At 50.9% G+C, this 25,097-nt stretch overlaps 1 protein-coding gene across 10 annotated transcripts in view; it reads right to left on the reverse strand.

Moving 5' to 3' along the window:
* Positions 1-25,097, reverse strand: part of TACC2 (transforming acidic coiled-coil containing protein 2) — a 186,046-nt gene that overhangs the window by 30,290 nt on the left and 130,659 nt on the right. For all 10 annotated transcript variants that reach the window (XM_081823351.1, XM_081823349.1, XM_081823353.1 and 7 more), the window contains 4 exons: positions 16,422-16,558; positions 8,718-10,029; positions 4,675-4,735; positions 3,332-3,530 (listed from right to left, as the gene is read on the reverse strand). In XM_081823351.1, the coding sequence (XP_081679477.1) occupies positions 3,332-3,530; positions 4,675-4,735; positions 8,718-10,029; positions 16,422-16,558 (1,709 nt within the window). The remainder of the gene's footprint in view (positions 1-3,331; positions 3,531-4,674; positions 4,736-8,717; positions 10,030-16,421; positions 16,559-25,097) is intronic.

Here is a 25,097-nt window from a genome sequence, read left to right on the forward strand (position 1 = left end):
GACCTGGGAGAGGCTTTGGAGGCTCCTAATCTTTGCATCCCTACGGACCACACGGACTAGGTTTTTTTCCCACTATGTTTCCAAAGATTGCACCAGAAGAGGCCATTTACTAAGCAAGTGTTCGAAGAAAAACATTTATAATTGCCAATCTGACTTTTTATTTATTTTTTAAAGATTTTATTTATTTATTTGAGAAAGAGAGAATGAGAGACACAGAGCATGAGAGGAAGGAGGGTCAGAGGGAGGAGCAGACTCCCCACCGAGCAGGGAGCCCGATGCGGGACTCCAGGATCACGACCTGAGCCGAAGGCAGTCGCTTAACCAACTGAGCCACCCAGGCGCCCTGCCAATCTGACTTTTTAAATCAGTGGGGGATGATCATTGTCGCCACCGTGAGCTGATGTCATTACTGCCCAGACACGTCATTTTAATTTGCTGGGCATCTTTCTAAACTAGTTCCATCCAGGTTTCTCAGACTATTCAGACAGCACATGAAGCTCCTGTGGACCCAGGTAGGGAAGCACCGCTGAGTTCAACACCCTCTTTCTAGAGACGACGAGAGGAAGCCTACTGGATGCTCACGTACAGGAGCATGGTGGGTAAGAGCAGGATGCTTCAGAGTCAGGCAGCCCTGATCTACGGGGGCTAGCCCCACATCGCTCAGCAAGTCATAACAGCGCAAAGCCTATGCTTTCCTGCTCCTAGGTGAGGAGGAGCAGAAATCCACTCTCTAGAACTGAGAGAACGAAATGAAACCACGTGTACGAGAGCCTCAGTGGGGCTCAGAGTGTGCACCAGTGACAGCTCGTAACTACTGTCACTTAGAGAATTGGCCTTGTAGTAAATACCTGGTGAGGGGCTCATTATTTCTAACCCCAAATCTCATTCCCTGTGATCTGTGACTTCCCTGTAATAAAGCTTTAATCACGGCCACAGCTCTGGCCAGATTCTTTCTGTTGATGACATCAGCACCCCAGGGGCGTGTCTGGACTTGACCTCAGTAAGTTAACAGGAAGGACGATCTGAAAGGGGGGCTGGGCATCCAGTTTCTACATCCACCTGCTGGAGGGAAGCAGGCTGTATTACAAAGGTGAATGCAGGGTCGGCACCTCCTGAAACTCTAACTGTCCCTTATACGTACAGATGACGGATTTCCGATTGCCCACCAGTTGTAATTTTAGTCGGGATTTCCCAAATCTTCCCGATTATTTTCTAAGGAGGCAGGTTTCATAGAGCTTTGTTTTAAATGTACAGATTTACCTCTTTGTTGAATTTTTGCAGAAAATAAGCAATGATCAAATATGTCCCTGAGCTAGTGAGGTGTCTGTTTTGGTTCCACGTCAAAGATGAACAAACATGCTAGCATGGATTGGGATACCTACTGGCTTAACAGGTACTATTAGGATTTTTATATTTTCTATTAAAAATGCATGTATTGGGGGGCGCCTGGGTGGCTCAGATGGTTGAGCGTCTGCCTTTGGCTCAGGTCATGATCTCAGGGTCCTGGGATCGAGTCCCGCATCGGGCTCCCTGCTCCTTGGGAGCCTGCTTCTCCCTCTGCCTTTCTCTCTCGCTCTGTCTCTCATGCATAAAAAAAAATTAAAAAATCTTAAAAAAAAAAAAATGCATGTATTGGGGTGCAGGGATGGCTCAGTCAGTTAGGCGTCTGCCTTTGGCTCAGGTAACGATTCCAGGGTCATGGGATGGAGCCCCGCATCAGGCTCCCTGCTCAGCGGGGAGCCTGCCTCTCCGTCACCCTCTGTCTGCCACTTCCCCTGCTTGTGCACTCGCTGTCAAATAAAAATCTTTAAAAAAAATGCACGTCATCATCATTACAGCATTAAGTGACCTCAGAACGGCCCGGACCAAACGTGGGAGACAGGGCATGGGGCACTACAGAGGCAGCCAAGGGGGGGGGCACGCACGAGGCAAAGTGGTTCCATCCAGTGGGGCTCGTGGCCCAGGTATGTGTGCAGAGGAAAGTCCTGAAGAGGGTCGGAGGCCAGGTCCCAGGGCGCCCAGGGTCAGGCTGCAGTGACATGGTCACTATCAAGCCTCCCAAACCCCAATCTGAGGGCCAACCAGACAGCCTACCAAAAGGCTCTGTTCCGCAGAACACACAATGCCAAAACACCCAAGTACACGTAACTTAGAGGGTCTTTCCATCTTCAAAGCATAGAGAAGTAGTGTGGTAAGAGGGTACGCATCCAACCCCCCCCCCAACACACGAAATGGACCTCACTCGTGTCGTTCAGAGACTTGATGGGCACAAAGCAAGCTGCCGAGTGGCCAGGTCACGGAAGAGCGTGCAGAGCAAGCAATCCAAGCTACCCAAACTACCCGCTCTGGGTGATACCACCGCCAGCCCGGAGGGAGCCAGAGGCTGCTTAATGGAGGTGGTGGTTCCTTAGCAGCAGACAAGGAGTACAGGTAAGATTTTCACATGCGACGGCCCTCATATTGATTTCTACGCATATTTTTTTTGAATGCTTGGATATTAAGATCTTGGAGACTGAGAACCATCACAACAGTCCCGAGTGCTGGAGGGAAGCTCACAGAGGGGCAGGAGCAAGAAAGAGCACCATCAGACCAGGAGATGGTTTCAGGCCTCAGCAGCTTTCCTGACGAGAAAGGAACGTGTGGGAACCAATACAAAGATTTCAGAAAAATCAGTGTTCACGGAATAAGCAGTTTACCAAAAAAAAAAAAAAAAATCTTGATTCACCAATCATGTTGTGTTGACTTAAGATAGATGAATTTTTCAAGCCAAAGGATCAGGCAGAAAGCTGAAAGCGAAACTATGTGTAGGAGGAAAGAAGATCTTGATGAGAAAAGCAACATGCCTGGGGGCCTGTTCAGGAAAAAGGTCCTCTCATTGGCAAGCCTGGAGTGAACCGTCTGGTCTGGGAGCTTGAGTGGAAGGCATGGCCCCACTGAGGAATGTCCTGTGGGGATGATGCACAGTGGTGGCCCCGGGAGACCCCAGGCCTGGGCAGGGGTTGACCCACACAGAGTATTTGGCTTGAATGGTGCTGCTTGCAGCTGGGTGTGTGTTTCAAAATCACCCAGGCCCGTAAGCCACAGAGTGAGCTCAGGGTGGGAATTGGGGGGGACAGGCGGGGGGCCCTGAGCTGACTGGCTCTCAGCTGACATCTCGGGGTTGGGGTATAGCTGGGTTCAAGCCTTAGGCTGTCTTAAAATGCAGCCTTAGCTTGGAGTGCCCGGATGGCAAAGCAACCTGGCTTGGAAGTTTCTTTCCTGGCCTTGTGCTCCCCAGGGGCAGTGATCTCCAAGGCAGGGTGGGGGTCTGGCTGGCCACCAAGGTGCTTACCCTCCGTGGGTGAGTTGAATTTGGTGTCATTGACGAAGGTGGACAGGTCCGAGGGCTGCGGGTAGTCCTGTTTGTCAGCCTCCAGATCCACTGTCACACACGTCCACTTCTGGTTGGTGACGGCAAGCTTCTCCTCATCGGTGGCATGGACCACCGCAGAGATGACCGGCGTTTCTGGTGTCACCGCTGGCGTGGGGTCCTGGGAGCAAAAGAGAAGCAGTCTCTCCTCTCACACGGTCTCTGCGTCCCCAACGGCACCCGCCCACCTGAGTCTGGGGCCCCTCTAACCAGGGCAGGTCCCTATCCAGCTCCTCAGCAGGTCCTCGGACCCTGCTCAAAACGGTCCCAAGGAGGCAAATTCCTTCCTCTCTGAATTCGTGCATTTCCTTCCTGATGGCTTGTTTTTGGGGGGGAGGGGGGGGCGGTGAGCGTGGGTTTAAAAAAAAAAAAATCCGGATTTTGTGTCCGGCTTATTGGAGACATTCCTGCTCATTCACTTTAAGAAAAAATAAGGAAATTTACTTATTGGCACTTTTATTACTGCAACTACTGTGTTATGCCCACACAGTGCTTCAGGGCCTGTGAACCGATCTCATCAATATCGCCTGTCGATCTGCATGCCTGTCCCTGGAGGATTTGCACAGAGGGGGAGCAGCTGAGTAGGGCAGGGGCAGGGGGGGTGGGGTGCCCAGAAGTGTTAGAGCAGAGCTGGGACTGGGTCACCAGACCCCTCTCCCGGGGCGGGGTGCCTTTCTGGGCAGCCCAGCCCGACTACGGTCTGCTGGCTAGGGCATCGCTGGCTCAGATGGGAGCCTGGCATACACGCCCGAGGCCAACCCTCCTTGGTCTGTCATGGTGTAGATCTCATAAAGGAACTAGTTAGAGGGGAAAGGGCCCAAACCTCACTTCTTAGGGCGTGATTTCCTTTCTCTCCCCACTTGGATTTTGGTTACATAATCCAGTGCTCTTGACATTCAGTTCTTTCTCACTATATATTCATTTACCTCCAAGGACTTTCTCAGTTTAGTATTCATAGAAGTTCTCAGCAGATGAACTGGCCAGAATGGATCAGCATGATTCCCACAGAACCCACACAACACTTCTGCTGAACATCTATCTTTCTACTCTGGGGACACACTCTGATCTCTCCCAAAGGGAAGGGATCAAAACGATATCTGGCAAACAGCAAGGGAGCCCCCACGTAGGAGGCAAAAAAGGATGCCGGAAACGTGCCCGTGATGAGCAGAAAAGACAGCTCTGGTTGACTAGCAGGGAATCAAAGCGCATGGGCTTTAGCTGCTTGGGTGAGTGATAAAATCATACATTTCAAGGGAACACTGTACCTGAGAGGGTGGATCAGAGAGAGGAGACCGTTTTGGAGACCTTTTCACCCTGAATGTGTCACTGGAAATAAAATGGAAAATGTGAACACAACAAACAGTGGTACAGAACAGTCCAGAGCTACACAGAGCCGACCGAAGCCACAGCCTCCAGCCTCCGCAGCGGCTAAGAGTCGTCCACCGCCGACGATTCATCCCGACTTAACAACAGATATTATCGCTGCCCCTGAGGGAAAGAATCCTCAAGCTGGAAATCTTTTAAAGAGATGCCATTTTGTAGAGCTGGCCCAGAAAATGCAGCTAAATTTAGCCAGAGGTTCTTACTTTAAAAAGCAGATTTTGGTGAGATTCATGTATCCAGACTCATCCAAGAATGCCTGAACCAAGTGAGGTGTGGGGCAGGGACCTAGATTCCTGACACCGATGAACAGGATCCCATTTACGGACTGGCAGGACGACACAGCACATAACGAACCACGGCCAGAGCCGTGCAGAAACACGAAGGACCATTCTGGGTCTTCAGGGAGAATCCCTTCCCACTCACTGGAACTCGGAGCATAAAGGATTCCTGCACCTCGGCACTTCTGGGTGAGATTGCAACCAGAGGCAGGGCCAGGGTGAGAGGATTCTTTTTTAAATTGTAGTGAAGTACACATAACATACAATTTACCATCTTCAACACTCCAACTTCAGTAGCTTCAAGTCCTTTCACATTGTACAAGCAATCTCCAGCACTCTTTCCGGGATAAGATGATTTCTCTACTGTCTATTCCTAACCACGGTTAATGACTCTTTTCTCCCTTCCTTTCTCCTTCATGTAAATAGTTAGGGGCAGGGGCAGGTCACTCGAGGCAAAGGAAACATCAGATCAGACTTGCGAAGGGGTCAATGAAGGAAAGCATTTTTAGCAAACATGGTTCCACTGAGTCACTGAGTGGTCAGGGGCTCATTTCCCAGGCAAAATGGAGGCCTCCCCACCTGCAGCCTGGTCCCTGGTCTCGGGCCCCTCTGTGGTACAGTCCTGCCCCCAGCAAAGCAATGGCATTTTTGGGGTGGGGGTTGTCCCCTGACCTTAGATCCCATGGAATGGAGCAGGAATGGAGACATTCCTGCTCATTCACTTTAAGAAAAAAATAAGGAAATTTACTTATTGGCACTTTTTTTTTTTTTTAAAGATTTTATTTATTTATTTGAGAGAGAGAATGAGATAGAGAGCATGAGAGGGGGGAGGGTCAGAGAGAGAGGCAGACTCCCTGCTGAGCAGGGAGCCCGACGTGGGACTTGATCCAGGGACTCCAGGATCATGACCTGAGCCGAAGGCAGTCACTTAACCAACTGAGCCACCCAGGCGCCCTACTTATTGGCACTTTTATTACTGCAACTACCTTTCCCTGCTCTAAACGTTAACTGGATGGACAGAGCAATTTGGCACTCAAGTTCCTTCCTTGTGTTCTCTTCAACAGAACGCTTCAACAATGGCATTCAGTCATGAAAAACCACTAGAAATGGTCATCTGCAGCATTTACAGCATTTGCCATACGAGCAGTGCAGTCCCAGCCTGAAGCATATATTTATCCATGCATATAAACATATAACTGTGTAGTTGAGAGTTGCTAAATGGCTCTAAAAAACTAAAGAAATCCTTTGGGCAGAAGCAAGCCTGAGAGACTCAACCCTATCCCGGGGGGCTGCTGGACGCCTGGGACCAGGCCAGCTTCCCTGGTAAGGACAGGGAGGCAGGGAGGGTACCTGTCCTGGGGCCCCTGGGAGCTGCCCACAATGTCCCCCCCATGGTGGCAAAACAACATAGAAAAGAGGTGGTTTGCTCGGGTTCCACTGTCACCCAGCAGGGTGACCCTCAGATGGCACGCCGATCGATACCCGGCCTGGTCCCGGGAGACCAAGGACCAGGCCCAGAGCAGGCCGGCGAGGGCTCTCACAGCTGTGTGCTCCACTCCGAGCCGATCTGGCATTTTAGGGGGTCTCAATTAGCCCCACGATCTCCGCTTCATATGTGAGCATGAATCAGCGACCTCGGGCCACTGCCTGTGGTCGGCCGGAGGGTTATTTCGTCGTGAAGCCACAGGGCTTTGAAAGCAATCGCTCACTAGTCCAATTGGAAATGAAAGAATGGAATGAGAGCTTTTTAAAAAAAACAATGTATGGGTTTCAGATGAAGACATTCAATATGCAAGGGGGAAAAAAAAACAGTTCCATTCCTGACAAGCAGGCAGATGCTGGATAATCACATTTTCACAGCCAAGCAGTTTTCACTTACGCTAATCACTCTGAAACAGGAACGTAACCTCTGCTACTGGGGAGCCCCCCTGCCCACCCCCACCATCCCCAGGCCCGAGGCAGAAATACGTAAGCAGCCGCCACGGAGAGGAGATGGAGAGGGCTTGAAAGCAAACAGAAAAGCAGGGAAAAAAAAGCACAGGTAGGATGAGAGGCAGATTCCATTAAATTTACTTACAACAGAGAACACACAGACATCACATCTTCAACCATCCTAAGACAAGAAGACAAGAAAAAAGAGAGACAGACAGAAGGAACTGACAAAAAAGATCAATCTGCAGACGATTGGTTTTCAGTGGGTTGGGGTACAGGAGCCATCCCGTGGGTTCTGCTGCCGAGCGTGGCCAACGGCCCAGCTTTCTGAGAGGGGCTGTCGGAGAGCACCTTCCTCTCTTGGTTCCAATTACCCTGTAAGGTGCTGGTGCCCAAAGACCTTTGTCACACCAGTGTAGGATTCCAAGTCTTCTGCACTAGAGGTGAGACCCAGAAGATGGACTGGCTTCCCTGACCTGTTAGTTAGCTCTGTAACCAAGCTACCCGTGGGTGGGGAAGGAGGAGATGCGTGGTGGCTACAAGCTGGCTCTCATTCCAAAAATGAGAGACCGTGGCTTTGTTGTCTGGGCATCTCAGACTTCTGTTCGAGGCTTTAAAAAAAGCTCCCAACACAGCTTCGACGGAGTATCTAGGAAGGGCCTGGTTGGGGAGCTGATCTCCAAAGTCTTGGGATCCACGTACTAATGTCTGTTTAGAGAACCTGCTCTCAGGAGGCTCCAGGTTCTTCTCAAATGTTAACTCTGCGGGGAGCCCCGAATGGAAGGTAAAAAGGTCACCCTGTCTCAGTTCGTACCAGGCAGAGTCTGGTGGTCTCTCCGGCCGAGTTGGCGCCAGAAGCCTGGTCTCTGGGGCCTCGCAACTACTGACCATACTTCCCAGGAGGGCAGGAGAAAGGCTCCAAGCACCATCCCCACTATGCTGGGACCCACAGCCTGAGCAGGGACCCGCAGCCACCCAGGTGACAGCTGGGTCTGGGGACTGACTCCAGAGACATGACACGGAGTACTGAAGGGTACTCTACTTGGCAAGTGTCTGTGGCCAGCAGAACCGATCATGAATGGCCTCCTGGGGACTGTCTTCTCATTGACCTCTTCTGGACCTACAGGGCCTTGGAGTCTTTTCTGCAAAAGATGGTTAGAAAAAGGAATGAAGACACATGAGGTGCTTCTCATGGGTGGGCTGCGGTGCAGGGAGGAGGGTCCAGGCCAGACCTCTCGCTCCTGGGCCATTAAAGGCCAGACACAAATCCTATAAATTCTTAACAATATTTTAAGGGTAGATCTCCTAGCTGGTAGGCCACCCCAAGAAGCAATTCCCATGCTAACCAGGGAAAAGGCTAAGTCACCAAAGGGAGGCTGACCAGGTCTCCACTGGATGGTTCCCTCTCCACGGGCTCTCCCACACTCCCCTGGAGTCAAATGTCAGGACTTCAGCTAAAAGTAATGCGTTAAACCACTGTCATAATAAGGCAAAGGATCAAGGACTCTAGACCCAAAGGGGTAGGTGGCTGGGAAATGCCACCACTGTGGGAGCAGAGAGGAAGGGAGACAGGTACCGTGCTGCAAACCTGGTGGCGTTATGGCGCATGGGGGGGAAGGGCTAGGGCAGCCACGTCCATCCAGACACATGACCCAGGATCACAGCCAACGCACAGCCCCACCTCTGATCTTACCACCTTGCACCCCTGAACTTACGTCTTTAGGGGCGTCTTCTTCTTCTTGGCGGGCTTGTTCAGCCCATCCCCGTCCACTCCATTGGCTTCGATGGCACCGGCTGGGATCTCAAAGGAGGCTGGGGATTTAGAAGGCGAGCTGGGGGTTTTAGAGGATGTCTTAAAAGGGTCAATGGATTCATCACAGGCGTCTGGGTCAAAGTTGTAGGACTGTTGGGGCAGTGTGGGAGACTCTTGCATTTTTGAGGTGGAAGAAAAAGGGTTAAAATTGGGGTCATCCCACTTGTCAATATCAAAGGTGTAGGTACCTTTAGCAATAGGGATGTCATTGGGTTCATCGGGGGATCTGGTAGGTGAGGCAGGAGTGTTGTCGAGTTTCTCGGGTGTTTTTTTCATCTTTGGCCTCCTTAGGGGCATTTTGGCAACCGGCTTTTTGCCTAGCTTTTTGGTAGGAGGGGGGTTTTCCTGCGGGGTGTCCCAACTACCCTTGTCCTCAGAATAGTCAAACTCCAGCCTCACCGAGAGCCCTTTGACTGGGGAGTCCTCCTGCCCCCCACTATCTGATGGAGTCACCTCCACCGCCTCCGGAGCCGTGGCAAGAGGCAACGCTTTCCTTCCAACCGGAGGTGAGTTCTGCACTCTGCCACTTCCAGAAGCTGGGGGGATGGCCCCTTCGGCACCCTCGGAGTCCAGAGGGCAGGCGGCCTTGGGCACAGCAGTGGGTTCCAGGGGCGTCTCCTCCAAGAGGGCCGGTACAGAACCTTCCGTCTTGGACAATTCCGGTTTTGTCTCGAATGCTCGATTCTCCTCACTGGGGACAGGATCCTCTTCCACTGGCTCTTGTCGTGTCTCTTTCACCGGGGGGGTTTCAGCGGGTTTCTTCGTGGTCTGCTTCTTTTTTAAGGAAGGTGGCCTTGGTTTTTTAGTTCGCTTAAGGGTATTGGAAGCACTGTTTGAACCCGTGCTGCACACGTCTGGGGCCAGGGCCACGGCCTCGGGGTTGCCTGAGCAAGAAGCACCGTCAAAGTCACTAGCTTGCAGGCTGAGAGAGCGGGACAGCGTGGACTTGGAGATGGGCACGGAATCCGTGGATTTCCTCCGCGTGCTCACTTTGCATTCCTGACTCTTAGAGTCTGAGCAGCGGGGCTCCAAGGTCTGGAAATCATCCACCAGCTCGATGCTGTCAAAGTCTAAGTTGTAAGTCCCACTGCTGGCTATAGGCTTGTCTTCATCGAAGACGGCAGAGAAGGAGTGTGACGGGGGGCGGAAGGGGCTCCCTTCCACCGAGCTGCTGCGTGGGCCATCGGGGACAGAGGCCGGCTCAGAACCGCAGCCTGAGGAAGAGGAGGCAAAGCAGGCACTGAAGGACACAGGACACGGGAGCATTTCTCCTCTCGTGCCAGACTGCCACCCTCTAAGCGGAGCCCCCAGCCCCCTCCCCCGGGTCCCCACTGGGCGGGCGCAGTGCTTCGGTACAAAGCCTGCTCTCACCCATCACCGGCTCCAGACCCTGGATAGGCTTACCCTCCGGTTCCTCATCTGCAAAACGGGAGTGAGGAGGGCTGTTTAGGGAAGAGCTCAAACCATTCAGTCATTCAGAAAAACCTTTACCGAATTCCCAGTCGGGACCAGGCACCATTCTGGGCGTTGGGGATTCAACAATGAACAAAACAGACCAAATCCTTGCCCTCCTGGAAGTTACATTCTTCAGGGAGAAGACAGTTCAGAAACAAAGAAGCAAAATGTGCAGACTGCCCAATGGTAATAAGCACTATGGAGAAAAATGGAGCCAGGGACATTGCAATTTTAAAATAAAGTAGTTGGCAAAGCCCTCCAAGGAGGAAACACTTAAGCAAAGATCAGAAACAAGGTAAAGGCGTGAATCAGGAGGATATCTGGCTGGGGGGGGGGGGAGGGCATCACAGGCAAAAGGAACCGCAAGTGCAAAGGCCCTGGGGTAGAAGCATGCCTGGTGTGTTAAAGAAATAACAGAGGCCAGTGGAACTAAAGCAAGGGAGAAGAAGACAGCCATTACCATCATCGAGCCTGTTCTTGACTACTCGGAGCTTGTTGTGAGGAACAATGGGGAGACTTTCCGTGGAGGCCCCCAGGCCACTGCAGGAGGACTGAGCATTCCCTGCCTGCCACCTGTCCCTATGCCAGGCATCCCTGTAATCTCTCCCTCCAACTCTGCTGCCACGCTCCTCTTCTTGACCTTTCCTCTGGTCCATTCCCTCTCCTCTCTTTGCTGTTCTTCTTCCCAGCCTCCCCACCGCCACAGCCACTGCCAGCCACAGAGGCTGCTCCTTATTTTAAAACACACTGTGCATGTTCCACATGTTGGCCACGAGATGCTCCACCACCTCATGACCCCACCGCTCCATGGGGATCTGGCCAGCCTGGCCTTGGCTTGGCTACCTTGGGCTCTGCCTGCACCAGCTGGTGCCTTTCATGCATTTGTGGGTTCACAGCTGTCCTGGGCAGTCAGCACACCAGAAAACTAACCACATGTCACTGGACAAAGGAGGGCAAACGTTGCAAAGAGGTCTGCAGAAGAAGGGACTGGAGAGTTGGCACAGGTATGGCCCAGGACAGTGCTCCTGAAGTTGTGTTTCACTGATGGGGGTTATGCCCCCAACACCCACCCCGTGCCAGGCTGGGACAGAGGCGAGATAAAACAGTTCAGTTAACTTTGAATTTCAGATCATTGAAAAAGGGTTTTTGTATAAATATGTCTTGGTAATGCCTCATTTATCTGGGATTCAGATTTAACTGGATCTCTTTAAACCTATATTTTCATTTGCTGAATCTGGCAGCCCTACCCTTCATCCCAACAAGTGGACGTGGTTTGGGAAATGCTCGGCTAAACCTGAATTGGCCTCTTGCTGGATATCTTCTCAGAGCAATTCATGCTCACCACCGCAAACGCCCGGGGGGTGAGTATTTGTGCGCTGCTCCCTGACTTTGCTCACAAGCAGGTATTTCTCTTGGAGCACCTGGCAGAGAACCCCCGCCCAGGTGATGACAATGCAAGTGAAGTCCAAGCCTCCTGAGTTCAGGAACGGGTCTGACTCATCTTTGTTCTCCCTGGACTGGTCACACTTTCTCTTGCAGGCTCAATAAGCACCTCTAGAATTGAAGACACCTTCTGGAAGCAGCTCTATTCATGGTTCTAAACCTTCCCGTCTCTCCTGCACCCAGCGCCCCCCAGGTCCTATTTGCAGCAAATGTCCTGGAAGATGGGGGGGCACTTCCTTAAAGCCTCACAGCTCTTCCCACGAAGTGATTCCTTCCTCCCCTCAAAAAACACTCCAGCTTCCTTCCCGTCTCAAAAGAAGTCTCCTTCCTGCTTCTTTTTAAAACCTACTCCCTCTCTACTTCCTCCAGGGCCTGGCATCCTCAAGCACCCCACCCTCCTGCCCGGACACATGGCACAGAGGACTCAGAAGGACCAGAGGACCCAGGGGAACAGGGGCTTTTAAGGGGGCCTTGCAGGAGGGAGAAAGAGCCTCAGCCCACCCCACTGTTTCCAAAGCAAGGCTCACAACTGCCAGTCTCCTCTCTCAGGCTGCCCCTGGGCTTCTGAGACTCTTCAGATTGTTAGTAGTTCCCCGGACTCATGCAACATGCAACCATCTGCTCACCATCTGACCCAGAACAAAAGCTCCCTACCTGCTTAACACCCTTTCCTCTTCAGAGCTGACATTCCTGAATTAACTCATCATAGACCAGGAAACCTAGTCTTGCTGCAGCGTGTCTCGGTCTTGGCACTGGGGCCATATCGGGATGGTGACTGGTTTGTGGTGGGGGGCTGTGCTGTTCACTGTAGGATGCTAGGCAGCATCTTCGGCCTCTACCCACTAGATACCATTGTCACCCCAACCCCAGTTGTGACAACTGAACATGTTTTAGGGGCACCTGGGTGGCTCAGTCGGTTAAGCATCTGCCTTCGGCTCAGGTCATGGTCTAAGAGTCCCGGGATCACGCCCCGCGTCGGGCTCCCTGCCCAGCGGGGAGTCTGCTTCTCCCTTGCCCTCTGCCCTTCCCCCCCTTCTTGTGCTCTCTCTCAAATAAATAAATAAAATCTTTTTAAAAAATGTTTCTAAAAATTGCCAAATGTCCCCTTGAGGGGCACCATTGTCCCTGGCTGAGAACCCACTGTCCCACTATGTGGTCATTAAGCAGGTCATTCCACAGGGCCCATTATAGGGCCGGGAGGGCCTGAGTCAGTCTGAAGACTGGGGCCACGAACTACCATGTGGAACCCTACCAGGACCTCAGCAAAGGCCACACTTCCCATGGGGCAGAGAGGAAAGGTCTAGAGCATGCAGTGCATGGTGTCTCCAGTCACCTCCAAGGCCCCGACGTGGGCCTTCCTGGGCAGTTTCCCAGCTAGCCAGCTAAGAAAACTGGCTTCAGCCCAGGGGAAAGCAATGGCCCTGGAAGGAAGGCCACCATCGAAGGAGCCCACCTCAGGTACCACGAAACCAGGTTCACGGGTTCCCTGACCACCTGCTTGCACCTGACAACTGCGGTGTCCATCCTCTGCCTCGGAGTACTTAAATGCACCAGCTCACTACAGATGCAGAGAGCAGCCTGGTTTCCCAATGGAAGGGAGTCAAGAGGCCTGGGTTCCAATCCCAGAGCCCCTCATGTGCTACGAGACGGGGGGCGAGGTCTGGAAGCTGCACATCTCACTGGGGAGGCAGGTGATGCCATCTGACTTGTAGGGATGCTGTAAGCATGGGGGATGATTCTCGGCTGAGGTGGAGACGACACTCACAAAGAACCCAGCGCAGGCCTGGCACACGGTGGACGCTTACGTGGGAGCTACTATTCAATGATGCGACATGTCCTTCCGTCCCTCATCGGCCAGTTCTGAGCTCTGGGAACATGGTCACCATACAGCAGCCCCACACTGCCATCTCAGAACCGGGGAAGCTCAGAAAGGGAAGCAGGCTCTCGGAGGACCGGCAGGCTGCCCTCTTCATGTTACGGGTAAGAGAAAATCGGGCTCAGACAAGCTGCATCCTGGCCTGGACCGGCCCAGACGAAGGGCGCCCCCCATCCTCCTGTCCCATGGGGCACAACCATGCTGGCAGGACCCAAGGTAAGGTGACCGACTGGTTGTTTTCTACAGTGTGGGTTTCCAGGGGAGCAAATCATGTCTTTATTCACAGCCAAGGGTCTAGTCTGTTCTATTACGTGGCTCTTTCGGCATCTTTAGCAATATCCCGGGCACTGTGCAGAAGAGAACCAAACAATAGATATTCCCCAGAGCCCTTTCTTGCCTGCGCTTCCCGGAAGGAACCTTTCTTTCCCTCTAGCTACCTCTGAAAGCAGGCACACCCACCTGCTCAAGCCTCTGCTGTGCCCCATGCTGTCTGCAGAATGGACGGGCAGACTTTTATAACAAGGGCTGCGAAGCCAATGGATCTTTGTACAGCCCAAGCCCGGGGGGGCTTTAAGCAGTCACGATCCCAACCGTAGGACTCCTTATTGTGTGAGCCACGTATATTTAGCTTCACTGGAGTTTTCCAAGAAGGAGAAGCACAAAGTCCGTGTTCAAAGACTCCAACTGATGTAATCAAAAGTTCTGTGGGGCTGTGACTCGTGGTGATCACCAGCTCCAACCCCTTCCGGGTGGGGGTTACCTCCTAATCCCCTGCAATGCTCATTCTTTCTGAAGCTGCCCTCTAAGAAAGAGGCGGGAGCTGTGCATGTGTTTGTTTTTAAGAATGGAGACTGTTCTTTGCTTTGTTGAAAAGCAAGTCAGGCAGAAGGAACAAGGACAGGCCACAGAAAAGAACAGAAGCAGCAAACCATCCCCAGACGCCATCAGGATGCGTGGCTGGAAATCCCAGAAGGCGCACATTGGCTCACAGCAATGGCCCTTCCCTGTTTACTCCCTGGTGAGGGGGGATGGACCGTACAGTGTGATACACCATCATTTTCTTCTCAATTCTTTCCCCAAGAGTCCCACACATCTGTGGGCATGAACTTGCACCAACAAAAAAAGGATAGTTTATTTCCAATCACATGTTTGATCTAGGGATTACAATCTATTTGTCATTCACCTTCCATTAAACCTAAAGGTGATTTTTTTTTACAGTATTATAGGAAATGAATTTTTATATTCTTCATAATATGAAAAAAAAATGGGAACGCTAAAAAATGGGAATGCTAAAAACCTTCTGGCTCCTTCTCTGCTTTGAAATCAAATAAACTGCAACAGTTCCTCTTTCAGGGCCCAGCCCCTAGACTAGCGATGTACAATCAGGTGCTACTAGCAGATGAGCTGTCAGAGACGAGAAAATATGAAAACTGCCTTTGTCAGACACCAGCAAATACATCTGCCCCCCCCAAAATGGTCCTAACCTTTTCCCCCAGGATCGGGGAGCCTATGTGCTTAGGACTCAGCCCCGGAGTGTCTACCCTTTCTAAAAGAACAGCCCGTTTGAACCCAGGGCAGGTAGAAAGAATTCTACCCATTTCTTTGTAAAACCAACATCCAGGTCAAAATGTCATTTGACTTTACAGTTCACCTGGCTTCTGGCCGGGGCAAGAGTATGAATGGAGGCCCAGCCATCAACTTGCTCCTTCTCCTCCCACCCCAGCTCCATCCCTTACCTGGGGTGGCCTTGAGCACAGGTGTGTGGACACCCCACCTGTAGGTCCCAGACCCATCCTTGGTTCCTCCTTGGCTGAGAGGTATAAACATGGGTACAGTCAGTCCTGGGAAGATGGGCCATGAGAAAGGAACCAGGTAGGCCCAGGAAGTGGCTGTCCCCAGGTATCCAGAGTGTGGTCTAGGAGGAGATTGGCCCTACAGCCTCAGCAGAGAGAGGACTGTGGCTGGAGGAAAGCCAGAGTGGGGCCCTCTAAAATAAATGGCCCAAGGCAGGAAGGTAGTCCAGGTCTAAGGGCAGTACCACCTGGCCCCCTGACCAGTCTGCTGGGCCATTTCTGGCAGTCCCCATCTCCTTCCAGGGCTCATGTTAAACTTTCACACTGGAAGTGGTCCCACCCCTGCTGGTGTAACTGAAGGATGCATGCACAAAACACTAGCCAGGTGGGCAGGCTGGGGAATGAGATCTGTCCCATCCCCTCCCACCTCCAGCAATCACCTCTGAAAGATTTGGAAAGATCTGTGCTTTCAGTCACACTAGGGAAGAAAGGAGGCAGGAAAGTGATATGAAATCAGGTAACTTGAGGTTAATGAGGAATAAAAGAACCATCCATGCATGGGTTTGGCTATCTATGGCTTTCTCTTCTTTCCCATTTACTGCATATCTCCATCCCCAAGCCCAGGGGGACTATGGTCTTTAATAAAAATGCAGATTCATGTGGGCTGTCTAGCACCAGTGTTCTTATGGGAGCCAAGGGCCACATGTTAGAATCCAAGATAGAATCCCAAATAGAAACCTCCCAGATCCACTTGTCCCCTCAAACCCAATTCTGGATGCCAAGTAAAAGGCACCCAGAGCTAAACGAGGGGTTTCCCCACAGGCCTCCCCTAAACACCTTCAAAGCAGACAGAATAATCCACTATATCTGCTCACTCTTAGTTTTCACTCACAAAACAGCCCTGAGCAGAGAGGCCCCAGCAGCTGGGGAGTGTCTAAGGATCTCTAGCAACAGCCCCCTGGAGCGGGTGCCCCCCTCCAGCTGCCCCAGCCCAGAGCTGCTCCCAAGCTTCCCTGGGGGAGCACCTGACCTTGGTTACCTGGTTCTTCCAGGGGAGGCTGTGCGCTGATCTCAGGTTCTGGAGTGACTTCGGGGGGCGGCGGGGGTGGGGCAGGGGGAGCTTTGACAGGAGTCGTCGACTCGGGGGTCTCAAATGCTTCTTCAGAGTCAGAACTCCTGATGGAGAGAGGAGGAGAGAAGCACAGGGTTAGGCAGGGGTCCGGGCTGAGTCTGCTCCAAGGAGCCAGGGGCCAGTGCTGCTGAGACTGTGTGGCCCTCTGACCCCTGCCCAGGACCGCTAGAACCAGGCTTGTTGCCCAACTGAGCTGTTCAAGGACAGATGTAAGGAAAGTCATTTCTCAGCATGATTCCCCAGAGGGAATCTCATTATCACGAGCTTTGTTCCCAAATGACATAAGCTTTGAACTTAGCCCTATGAGAAATACGTATTTCTGGCCTCAGGGACAAATACAAACACAGGGGAATCTTTTGAACAACTCTGGCACCAATTCGGTCAAACTGATATTCCCAGGAATACATTTCGATGCCATGGTTCCAACACATCATAGGATCCCCAGTCCGTGAAACCAAATCAGCATGTGGCCTCTCCCCATCCATCATTCTCTCCCACTGCCCTTCCTTCCCAGAGCTTCTCATAACTTATTATAGATTCATTCACCTCCTAATTGTGTTAATTATCTTTCTCATCTACTGAGCTTCAAGGCTATGAGGGCAGCTGGCCTTATTTATTATAGCATCTCTGAGCCTAAGCCAAGAGGCAGTGAATAAACATCTGTTGAATGAATGAGTGAATGAGTGAATGAATGAATGAATGAAAGCAAGCTGGCAAGCCAGCTCTCTGGAGGATGTGCCAGACCAAGACATAAAACCCAGCCTGCTAATCTCAGTGATATGATAATAACCACTGCCACTCGGCAGGAAGGTCTGCTCCCAAGGAAGATTCTTCATCCAGAGAACTGGGCCAAAATTCCACCCAGAGGACACCCCACCCAGAAATAAGGGGAAGGCTGCTCAACAAACTAAAGCCTTGCCCTGGGCTCCAGAAAACCCAGAGCAGACAGCCCTTCTCCGTCACCCTGCTTCTACTGGGGGTTCAATTTTAAGCCAGAAAGAAGGAGACCTCCCCAAATCATGGAGCCAGGCCTGTGTCCTGGGGCCGCGGGGCAGCCCCCCCCCGCCCTTGCTCAAGATGCCCAGTGGTGCACGGTCCTGGACCAGCCTCACTCCAAGGATGCCAGAGCAGCATCACCTGGGCTGATTCCCAACTCAAGATATTGTACAGAGACTAAAAGGTCACTTACTCATTTGCCACAAGCAAGGTCATTATCAAGAGAGTGGATATTTAGGACTGCTGCTAGCACGAGGGGCCCAGCAGGCAAATCTGGGTAAAGACGTGTAATCAGAGGGTGACGAGCCAGGTGAGTGTGGAGCATGAAACGCTCCCACTGCCGAGCTCCTGCAAGGTGTCAAAGGACTCGTGACCTCCACAGCGGGCAGCCTCTTCTAAAGACTATCTGCTAGCCGGCGGAGAGGACCAGGAACCGAGCCAATCCCTCCACCATCAGCCAACACAGAGAAAAGGAGCCATTTGGTGAGTTCCCCTTCAGAAAAATCTACACATTGATGTTTTTACAACTTGTTAGTGACTCATTTTATCAGTGCCAAAGACCCCACCCCCAAGAATCCTGGCTCCAGCAACCAGCCCCAAAGCCTTCCAGAGACCCAAGGAGATGAACAGAAACACTGGAGTTGCTTTTGATGGGATCCAATGAGCTGAAGCTTGCACACTATCAAATTTCACGAGGAAAGACTTAACCTCCACACGGAGGACAGGGGCCAGGCAGACTTTTTGCAAACACACATTAATATGAAAGGCCTTCGCTTTTGTCCAGGGGAAGGGAAGAGACACACTTGGACGACAACAGATCAAGGTACCTGAATTTTGCAGGGTCCATTTACCGGCACGAAAAACACGAGGAAGTTACACAAGGGAGTATCAAAGAGAAAAAAGAGTTTGAATCACCCTGGTGGGCCCCAGATGTCACCCTGCCCCAGCACTGCACGCGTCAGGGGCAACACTGACAAGAAGCATGGAGCCAACTTGCCTCTTTCCAGGGCTTCCTTGAAGGGCCATCAGACTGGAGTCTCCACTGCTGGTCACCGCTGTCCACATCCACTGGGCCCATTCCACCAGGGGCCACATCCGCCAGGAGGCAAAAGCCATCTCTGCCGAAGGAGAGCCTCTGTCCCCTAAAGCCCCACCCCTGATTCCCTTGCCGTATCTCTGGGATCTAAATCTGTCCAAGATGTCAGGAAGGAGTTAGCCACACTGCCAGCCACGGATGCTGTGAGCTTCTCCAGCGTGGAGTGAGAGGCTGTGTGCTCCTCCCGTGGCTTCTGCAACCCTGGGCCCTGGCGATGTGAGGCTTTAGAGCACAAAGAACCCCTGCTCTTTCCCAACAGCACAAGCAAGCGACAGGGAGGGCCGGATGCTCTTGGGTCCGAGCTGCTGAATTCCAATGAGGTCTCTCCCCTGCCGCAGCTGCCCGGCCGGAGCACCTGCTCAGAAGGGGCCACCATTCACCACTGCCCTGTGTGGGAGGGAGAGGGCACATCAAGCCCCTTTGTGGTTCCTTGCCCGTTTACCATGAACTGTTTCTGCATCAAAACACAACGGGCGACCGTGGACCACAAGAATGGCATTCACTTCCGGTGATGCCTGCGCTGTGTTCACATTTCCGCTCCCTCTCCCAGGAGCAGAGAGCAAGTTAATTAGAGGAGGCGGATGGCAGCTTTTTTAATTAGCTCTTTTTCCCCTGTTCAGTTTCCCAGAGGGCTCAGAAACATTTCCAAGAGCAGGGATTTCTGCAGTCCACCCACAAAGAGCCTGTACATAAAAATAAAGCAGCACTTTGGAGTCCCAATGCATAAAAGCAGTTCCCCCTTGGCTGTTTGATTTTTTTTTTCTACTAGAAAAAAACCAAAGTACAATAAATGATTCTGTTAAGGCTCCACACACTTTCAAAATGAAAGAAAAGGAAATTAATTTGCTGCAAAGATGCATCAGAAAGAATGTGCCACTCCAGTCTGCTAAAACATCTCTAAGGTAGAGGAAAATGCATTTACTGGGATATGCGTACGCTATGTTCACTAGATAAGTAAATATGCAAATGCATGCAAATAAAATGAGATAGATGTCTTTCCCTAGTGCAGAAAGATAGTTCGTAATGACCAGACATGAAATATGGGGACTTTAATTCCCAGCACGAAAAGCTTTATAACCGTTATCATATGCTGAACTTTCTGTTATGTGTCAGGCACTGGGCGAGGTCTATTTGTACATTTCTCTATCATCTTCAAAAACAGCCCGCTTGCTAGAGAGCAGGCCCACTTTACAGACGGCATAACTAAGGCTCAGAGAAGCAAATTACTTTGCCCTTGACCATCTAGTGAGCAAGCAATGGAAGATGGGCTCAAATCCAGAACTGCTTGCCTATAAAATCTGTGCTCTCTTCATTGTATCGGTGGTTTCCAAACATTTTCGACAGCAGAACTCTTCTTCCCAATGAATCCTCCACGGGGAGAAAAGCAGTATTTCATTTATTTTATAAGCTCAATTCATAAGATAGTCTAATGATAAAGTCTATCATTGGGAACAATAAAGCTATCTTGACAAACCTGAAAATTTGACACCAGGGGTTGGGGATGCCAATCACAGCATCATATCTGCTAATTGCTCCCCGGTTGCACATGACCAGGCAGAGTCCTGAGGCAGACTGATGAGTGATTGCAAGCAGCACCTGTTTTTTAACAGCTTGTCCTATGATCACAGGATATTCTTGCATTAAGGCAGACAGGGCTGAGGAGCTCCCTAGCAGTACAAAACCAAATTCATCTATCAGCACAAGGCAATATGCTGACGGTATCCAATCCCATGCACAGTGGTGTGCACAGACGGGAAGGATAGAAACATGTAATCCCAAGGACAGAGAGACTGTGCTGGCCACCAAAACCTACCAAGCTCCCCAGGTGTGTGTTAGCAAAGTTTCAGAGTATTTTTTCAAATCTTTTCTCAGATTTCAGAGAATCTCTATATAGTTCTGAGGTCCCACCGAGCACACAATGAAGAACTCAGTCCCCCCACAGATGACACACTGTGTTAAAACAGAGCACTTTACGGAAACTGTCCCCAAAGCAAGCCAGCTGGCAAAATGTAGAGCCCTAGGGCCTGTTGCCCTATCTTTTTGTTTTACTTTCAATATTTTCAGGTTTTACTTCTATGAACTATAACAACAAAATCGTATAAGATCAGCACCCACACACAAATACGTTAATGTAAGTTAGCAGAATATATGATAGTGTAATATAATGTAATCACACATACACATGTATATACACAAAAGTATGTGTGAATGTGTACATGTTTAAATAAAACATGGGTATCTCTCTCTTTTTTTAAAGTTTATTTATTTATAATCTCCACACCCAAGGTAGGGTTCAAACTCATGACCCCAACATCAAGAGGCCTACTGGCTCTACTGACTTAGCCAGCCGGGTGCCCCAAAACATGGGTATCTCTTACTAAAGAGGTGCTTAATGTTGTTTTTCAGCTTATCATTAAACAGTTACAGTTTGCTCAAGTTTTATGGGAGACAATTCAAGGGCTTGGGAAAAGAAATCTCAAACACCATAGATGGAATCCACCAACCCTGAAGATAGAAGAAAATGTCCTATTCCAACACACTTGTCACGTCCTTTTAAACCGGCAAGGAAACTGAGGCCAGGAGGGCTGCGGTGACTTTGCAAGGTAACTGGCCCATTCTGGCCTCAGCTGGACCTTCCAGGGCACCAGCCCGCTTTCACTGAACGCTGCCTCCAAATAAGAGCCTTGCCCCCACCTCCTAACTGCAGTGCCCCGCCACCTGGAAATCTAAAGGGACCTATACTTAAATGCTATCTGATTATCAAGAAATAGTTCATTCTTCTTCTTTTTTTTTTTTTTAAGATTTTATCTATTTATTTTAGAGCAAGGGAGAAAGAGAGCAGCAGGAGTTGGGGGAGGGGCAGAGGGGGAGGGAGAGGAAGACTCCGTGCTGAGCGTGGAGCCCCTTGTGGGGCCTGATCCCACGACCCCGAGATCATGACCCAAGCGGAAACCAAGAGTCAGACACTCAACCCACTGAGCCACCCAGACGCCCCAAGAAATAGTTCATTCTTAAGCATTGCTAAAGGGAAGTTATCTATCTAGAAAGTTATCTATTTCTACAGCAATTTCTCAGACTGCTAGTGAAAGTGAGCCTGGGGATAGAGGTTTTGCAAGACCCACCCACCAAGAGTGAAAGGCACTCAGGAGACCCACTTCCAGTGACATAAGCCCCACCCTCTCAGGTCCTCCTGGAGGGCCCCCCTGAGCAAGAGGTGCAAGTGTCCCTCCGGCCTCCCTCCCTCTGAGACCAAACCCAGGAAGAGGTCATCGTGCTGGCCCAGAGCCCTGCGTCGGGAGGAGGCTCACATCCTCCAAGCCAAAAGACCATCTGCCATCCCTAAAGAGAAGGAGACCTTCTAGAAACAAAACGGAGCTCTCGGCAGATCAGACCGGCTCCTTCATCTCCGCATCTATGGGTTCGATGGATTTGTACTTGAGAGGGTATTTTTGAAACTGCCTTGCACTAAATTCTATTCATCAAAACATTCCACTTTCGACAGCCTTGTCAAGAAATGCTGTCTCTGTCGCAACATGTGTGCATACTCTCGCACGCCCACCCACACACGCTTCCCTCTTGCCTAAAACAACTTGACCAGACTGCTAATTTTTTCGGGCTGACTGAAAAGCGTCCTTCACTGTCATGTGCCCATCGTGCAGATAGAAAAGGAATCCGTTCTGCAAGATCCCTCCTCGACATTTAGGTCAAGGGAGAACATTATTTCAACACGACCAAGCGCTAAGACCCTTCCTGGACTGTCAGGTGACCGAGGAGGCCACGGTCTGGTGCTGCCTTCCACGAACACAGAGCTAGCTCTGGCGAGACAGGTTGCTAGAGTTTTCCAGGCTGACACTCAGGGAAAAAAATCAAAGCAGATGACAGCACCCTTATCCCAAGATTCCCAGCACCTAGCATCTGTCGGGTTTCTGAGGCAGGTCGCATTTTCAGATTCAAGTAGCTAGCACTCGGTGGCTACCGTGAGATGCCATTAGGGCTCAGGGGGTACGGGCGATCGACACACCAGCCGCTTCTAGGTTAGGGGCACCCCTAGTGAGGGAAGTGGGGTGGGGAAGGCATAAGAGCACACATAAATAAGCAACCCACTCAGATCCAATGGAATAGCGGAGACAGAATCCCACCCCCTCAAAGCAATGAATGTCTACTGTAGAATTCCTTCCAGCCATGTCACTCACTGTACCTGGGTGAACATAGGCAAGTCACTTGACCACCCGGGCCCTTGGATTTTTTGTCCAATAAGCGGAAAAAATAACTGTAAGAATAATCCCTTCCCCTTATTACTGCAGCTCTGATTCTGCCCTTGGCCTCCAGCCCTTAGAAATTTGGGGGAATTTGCTAGCAAGCTAAGTCTTCTTTTTTTTTTTTTTAAAGATTTTATTTATTTATTTGAGAGAGAGAGAATGAGAGAGAGCACATGAGAGGGGGGAGGGTCAGAGGGAGAAGCAGACTCCCCGCCGAGCAGGGAGCCCGACGCAGGACTCGATCCCGGGACTCCAGGATCATGACCTGAGCCGAAGGCAGTCGCTTAACCAACTGAGCCACCCAGGCGCCCCAAGCTAAGTCTTCTTTTTTATTTAGTCACAGCTACTGATTTGGGCATGAAGGGGAATCTGGAGCCTACACACTGTGTGGGATGCCTGTCCTGCTGGGCTGCCTGTGAACAAAAGTGTATCCTGGAGGACACAGGGACTCTCAGGGTCACACTGACCTTGACTTCATCCTTCCCTTGAGGTGCACACAACCTATACACCCCAGGGTCGGGGGGGGGTTTCCAGAATGGAGGAGGCTCGGTGTGGGTTGTGTGACTGCATACACATGTGCCCGACGAAACATCCCTACACACACTTCGTTTTGAAACTGACTTACTTGCAACTACACCAGGCACTTAGCAGAGGAGACCCTCCAGTGGCTGAATGCCTTAGTGCAGGCAGTGTTGAATGAAGGCCGAGCCAGCACCCCCGGGGCTCCTGATTCCACCTGTTTGTAACTGGATCCTGGAGAAACGCCAGAATGCCAATCAAGTCTCAGGAGAAATAAAAAAGAAGGGACTCGGCTGCCCTTTAATGCCCTTGCCTTCCGCAATATCGCCGAGATCTCATCTTTGTAGCTGAACTCCTTGCTTGGGTAACTTAAGCTGGAATCTTGAAACTCAGATTCTTAAAAATCTAACTGCAAATAAGATATTTATCGACGCTAGCAAGAAAAGAATGGAAAACACGGCACTGAGAAAGAGCTAAGAAGGAGCTTCCGACAGCCTGTCATTAAGAGGCCTTCTCTTTTCTCTAAAGAGAGGCCCAGGGCACCCTACCTGGTCAGACCGCTAACAAGCAGTTTCCCACCCGGCTAAGACACCACCAGCAATCAAGGTGACACACAAATGTCTCTGTTCAACCATGTGTGCCAAAGATCCTGCACATTCCTCAATGAATCCTCAATGAAAAGCTCTTCTGGTCTTGTCTGAAAACATACTTATCCTCCTTTTATATACTGTTCTAATAGGTTTATGCTATGGACTGACCATGTGTGTGTGTATGTGTCCCCCAAATTCATGTTGAAAGCTCATTCCCAACATGATGGAGGTGATTCGAACCTGCTCAGGCCCTCGTGAAGGGTAAGAGTGCCCCCTACAAAAGAAACCCCAGGGCGCGGCCTTGCCCCATCTGCCAGGTGAGGATGCAGTAAGAACACGACCCTCTATGAACAAGGAATCAGGCTCGCACCAGACACCAAACCCATTGATGCCCTGACCGTGGATTCCCCAGCCTCCAAAACTGTGCGGAATAAATGTTTGTTGTTGAAGCTGCCCCATCCTTGGCACTTTTGTTATCCCAGTCAACAGACCAGGGCAGTCTGGTCCCTTGTTTCTGAAACCAAAACAAATCAGAAGGGGTAGGGAAGACAGACGCGTAGATGGCATCTATGAAGCCTGAGTGATCCGTGAGACAGAAGGACCGTAACAGAAGATGCAAGAACTCAGAACAGTAATGTCTGGTCAACCCCTAGGGCTTCCGCAGCACCCAGCACGGGCCAGACCCGCCCCCCCAGCACCACATTGTTGACACAGGCATGGTGGGTTTACGTGTATAGTCAGGAGAGCTCCAAGTTGAGTAATAAGTAGGAAAAAACAGCAGATTAAGGAATTACGTATAGTACGAGCTTATTTGGGATACAATAATTAGATATACACATAAGTAAATATACAGAAAAACCCATGCATACTTACATAACACACGTATACCTGTGTAGAGACAGAAACAGATGCACACATAGGCAACATAGGCATTGTTTTTGCAAACTGAAAAAAATATCTCAGCACGAGGACCCGCTTGCTTTGGTACAGGGGAGGATGCCGGCCTGAAGGGGGCAGAGCCCAGCCATGCTGCTGGGGACGCCAGGGGCCTTCCCAGATCCGCTCAGCATGCTCTCCCAAAGCCCATGGGTCCAGGATGCAAGGAATGGAACTCGGCTGGGTC

Source organism: Leptonychotes weddellii, chromosome 6, assembly GCF_054177405.1.
Source record: "Leptonychotes weddellii isolate Sample4059 chromosome 6, ASM5417740v2, whole genome shotgun sequence".
In the NCBI taxonomy this organism is placed as follows: Eukaryota; Metazoa; Chordata; class Mammalia; order Carnivora; family Phocidae; genus Leptonychotes; species Leptonychotes weddellii.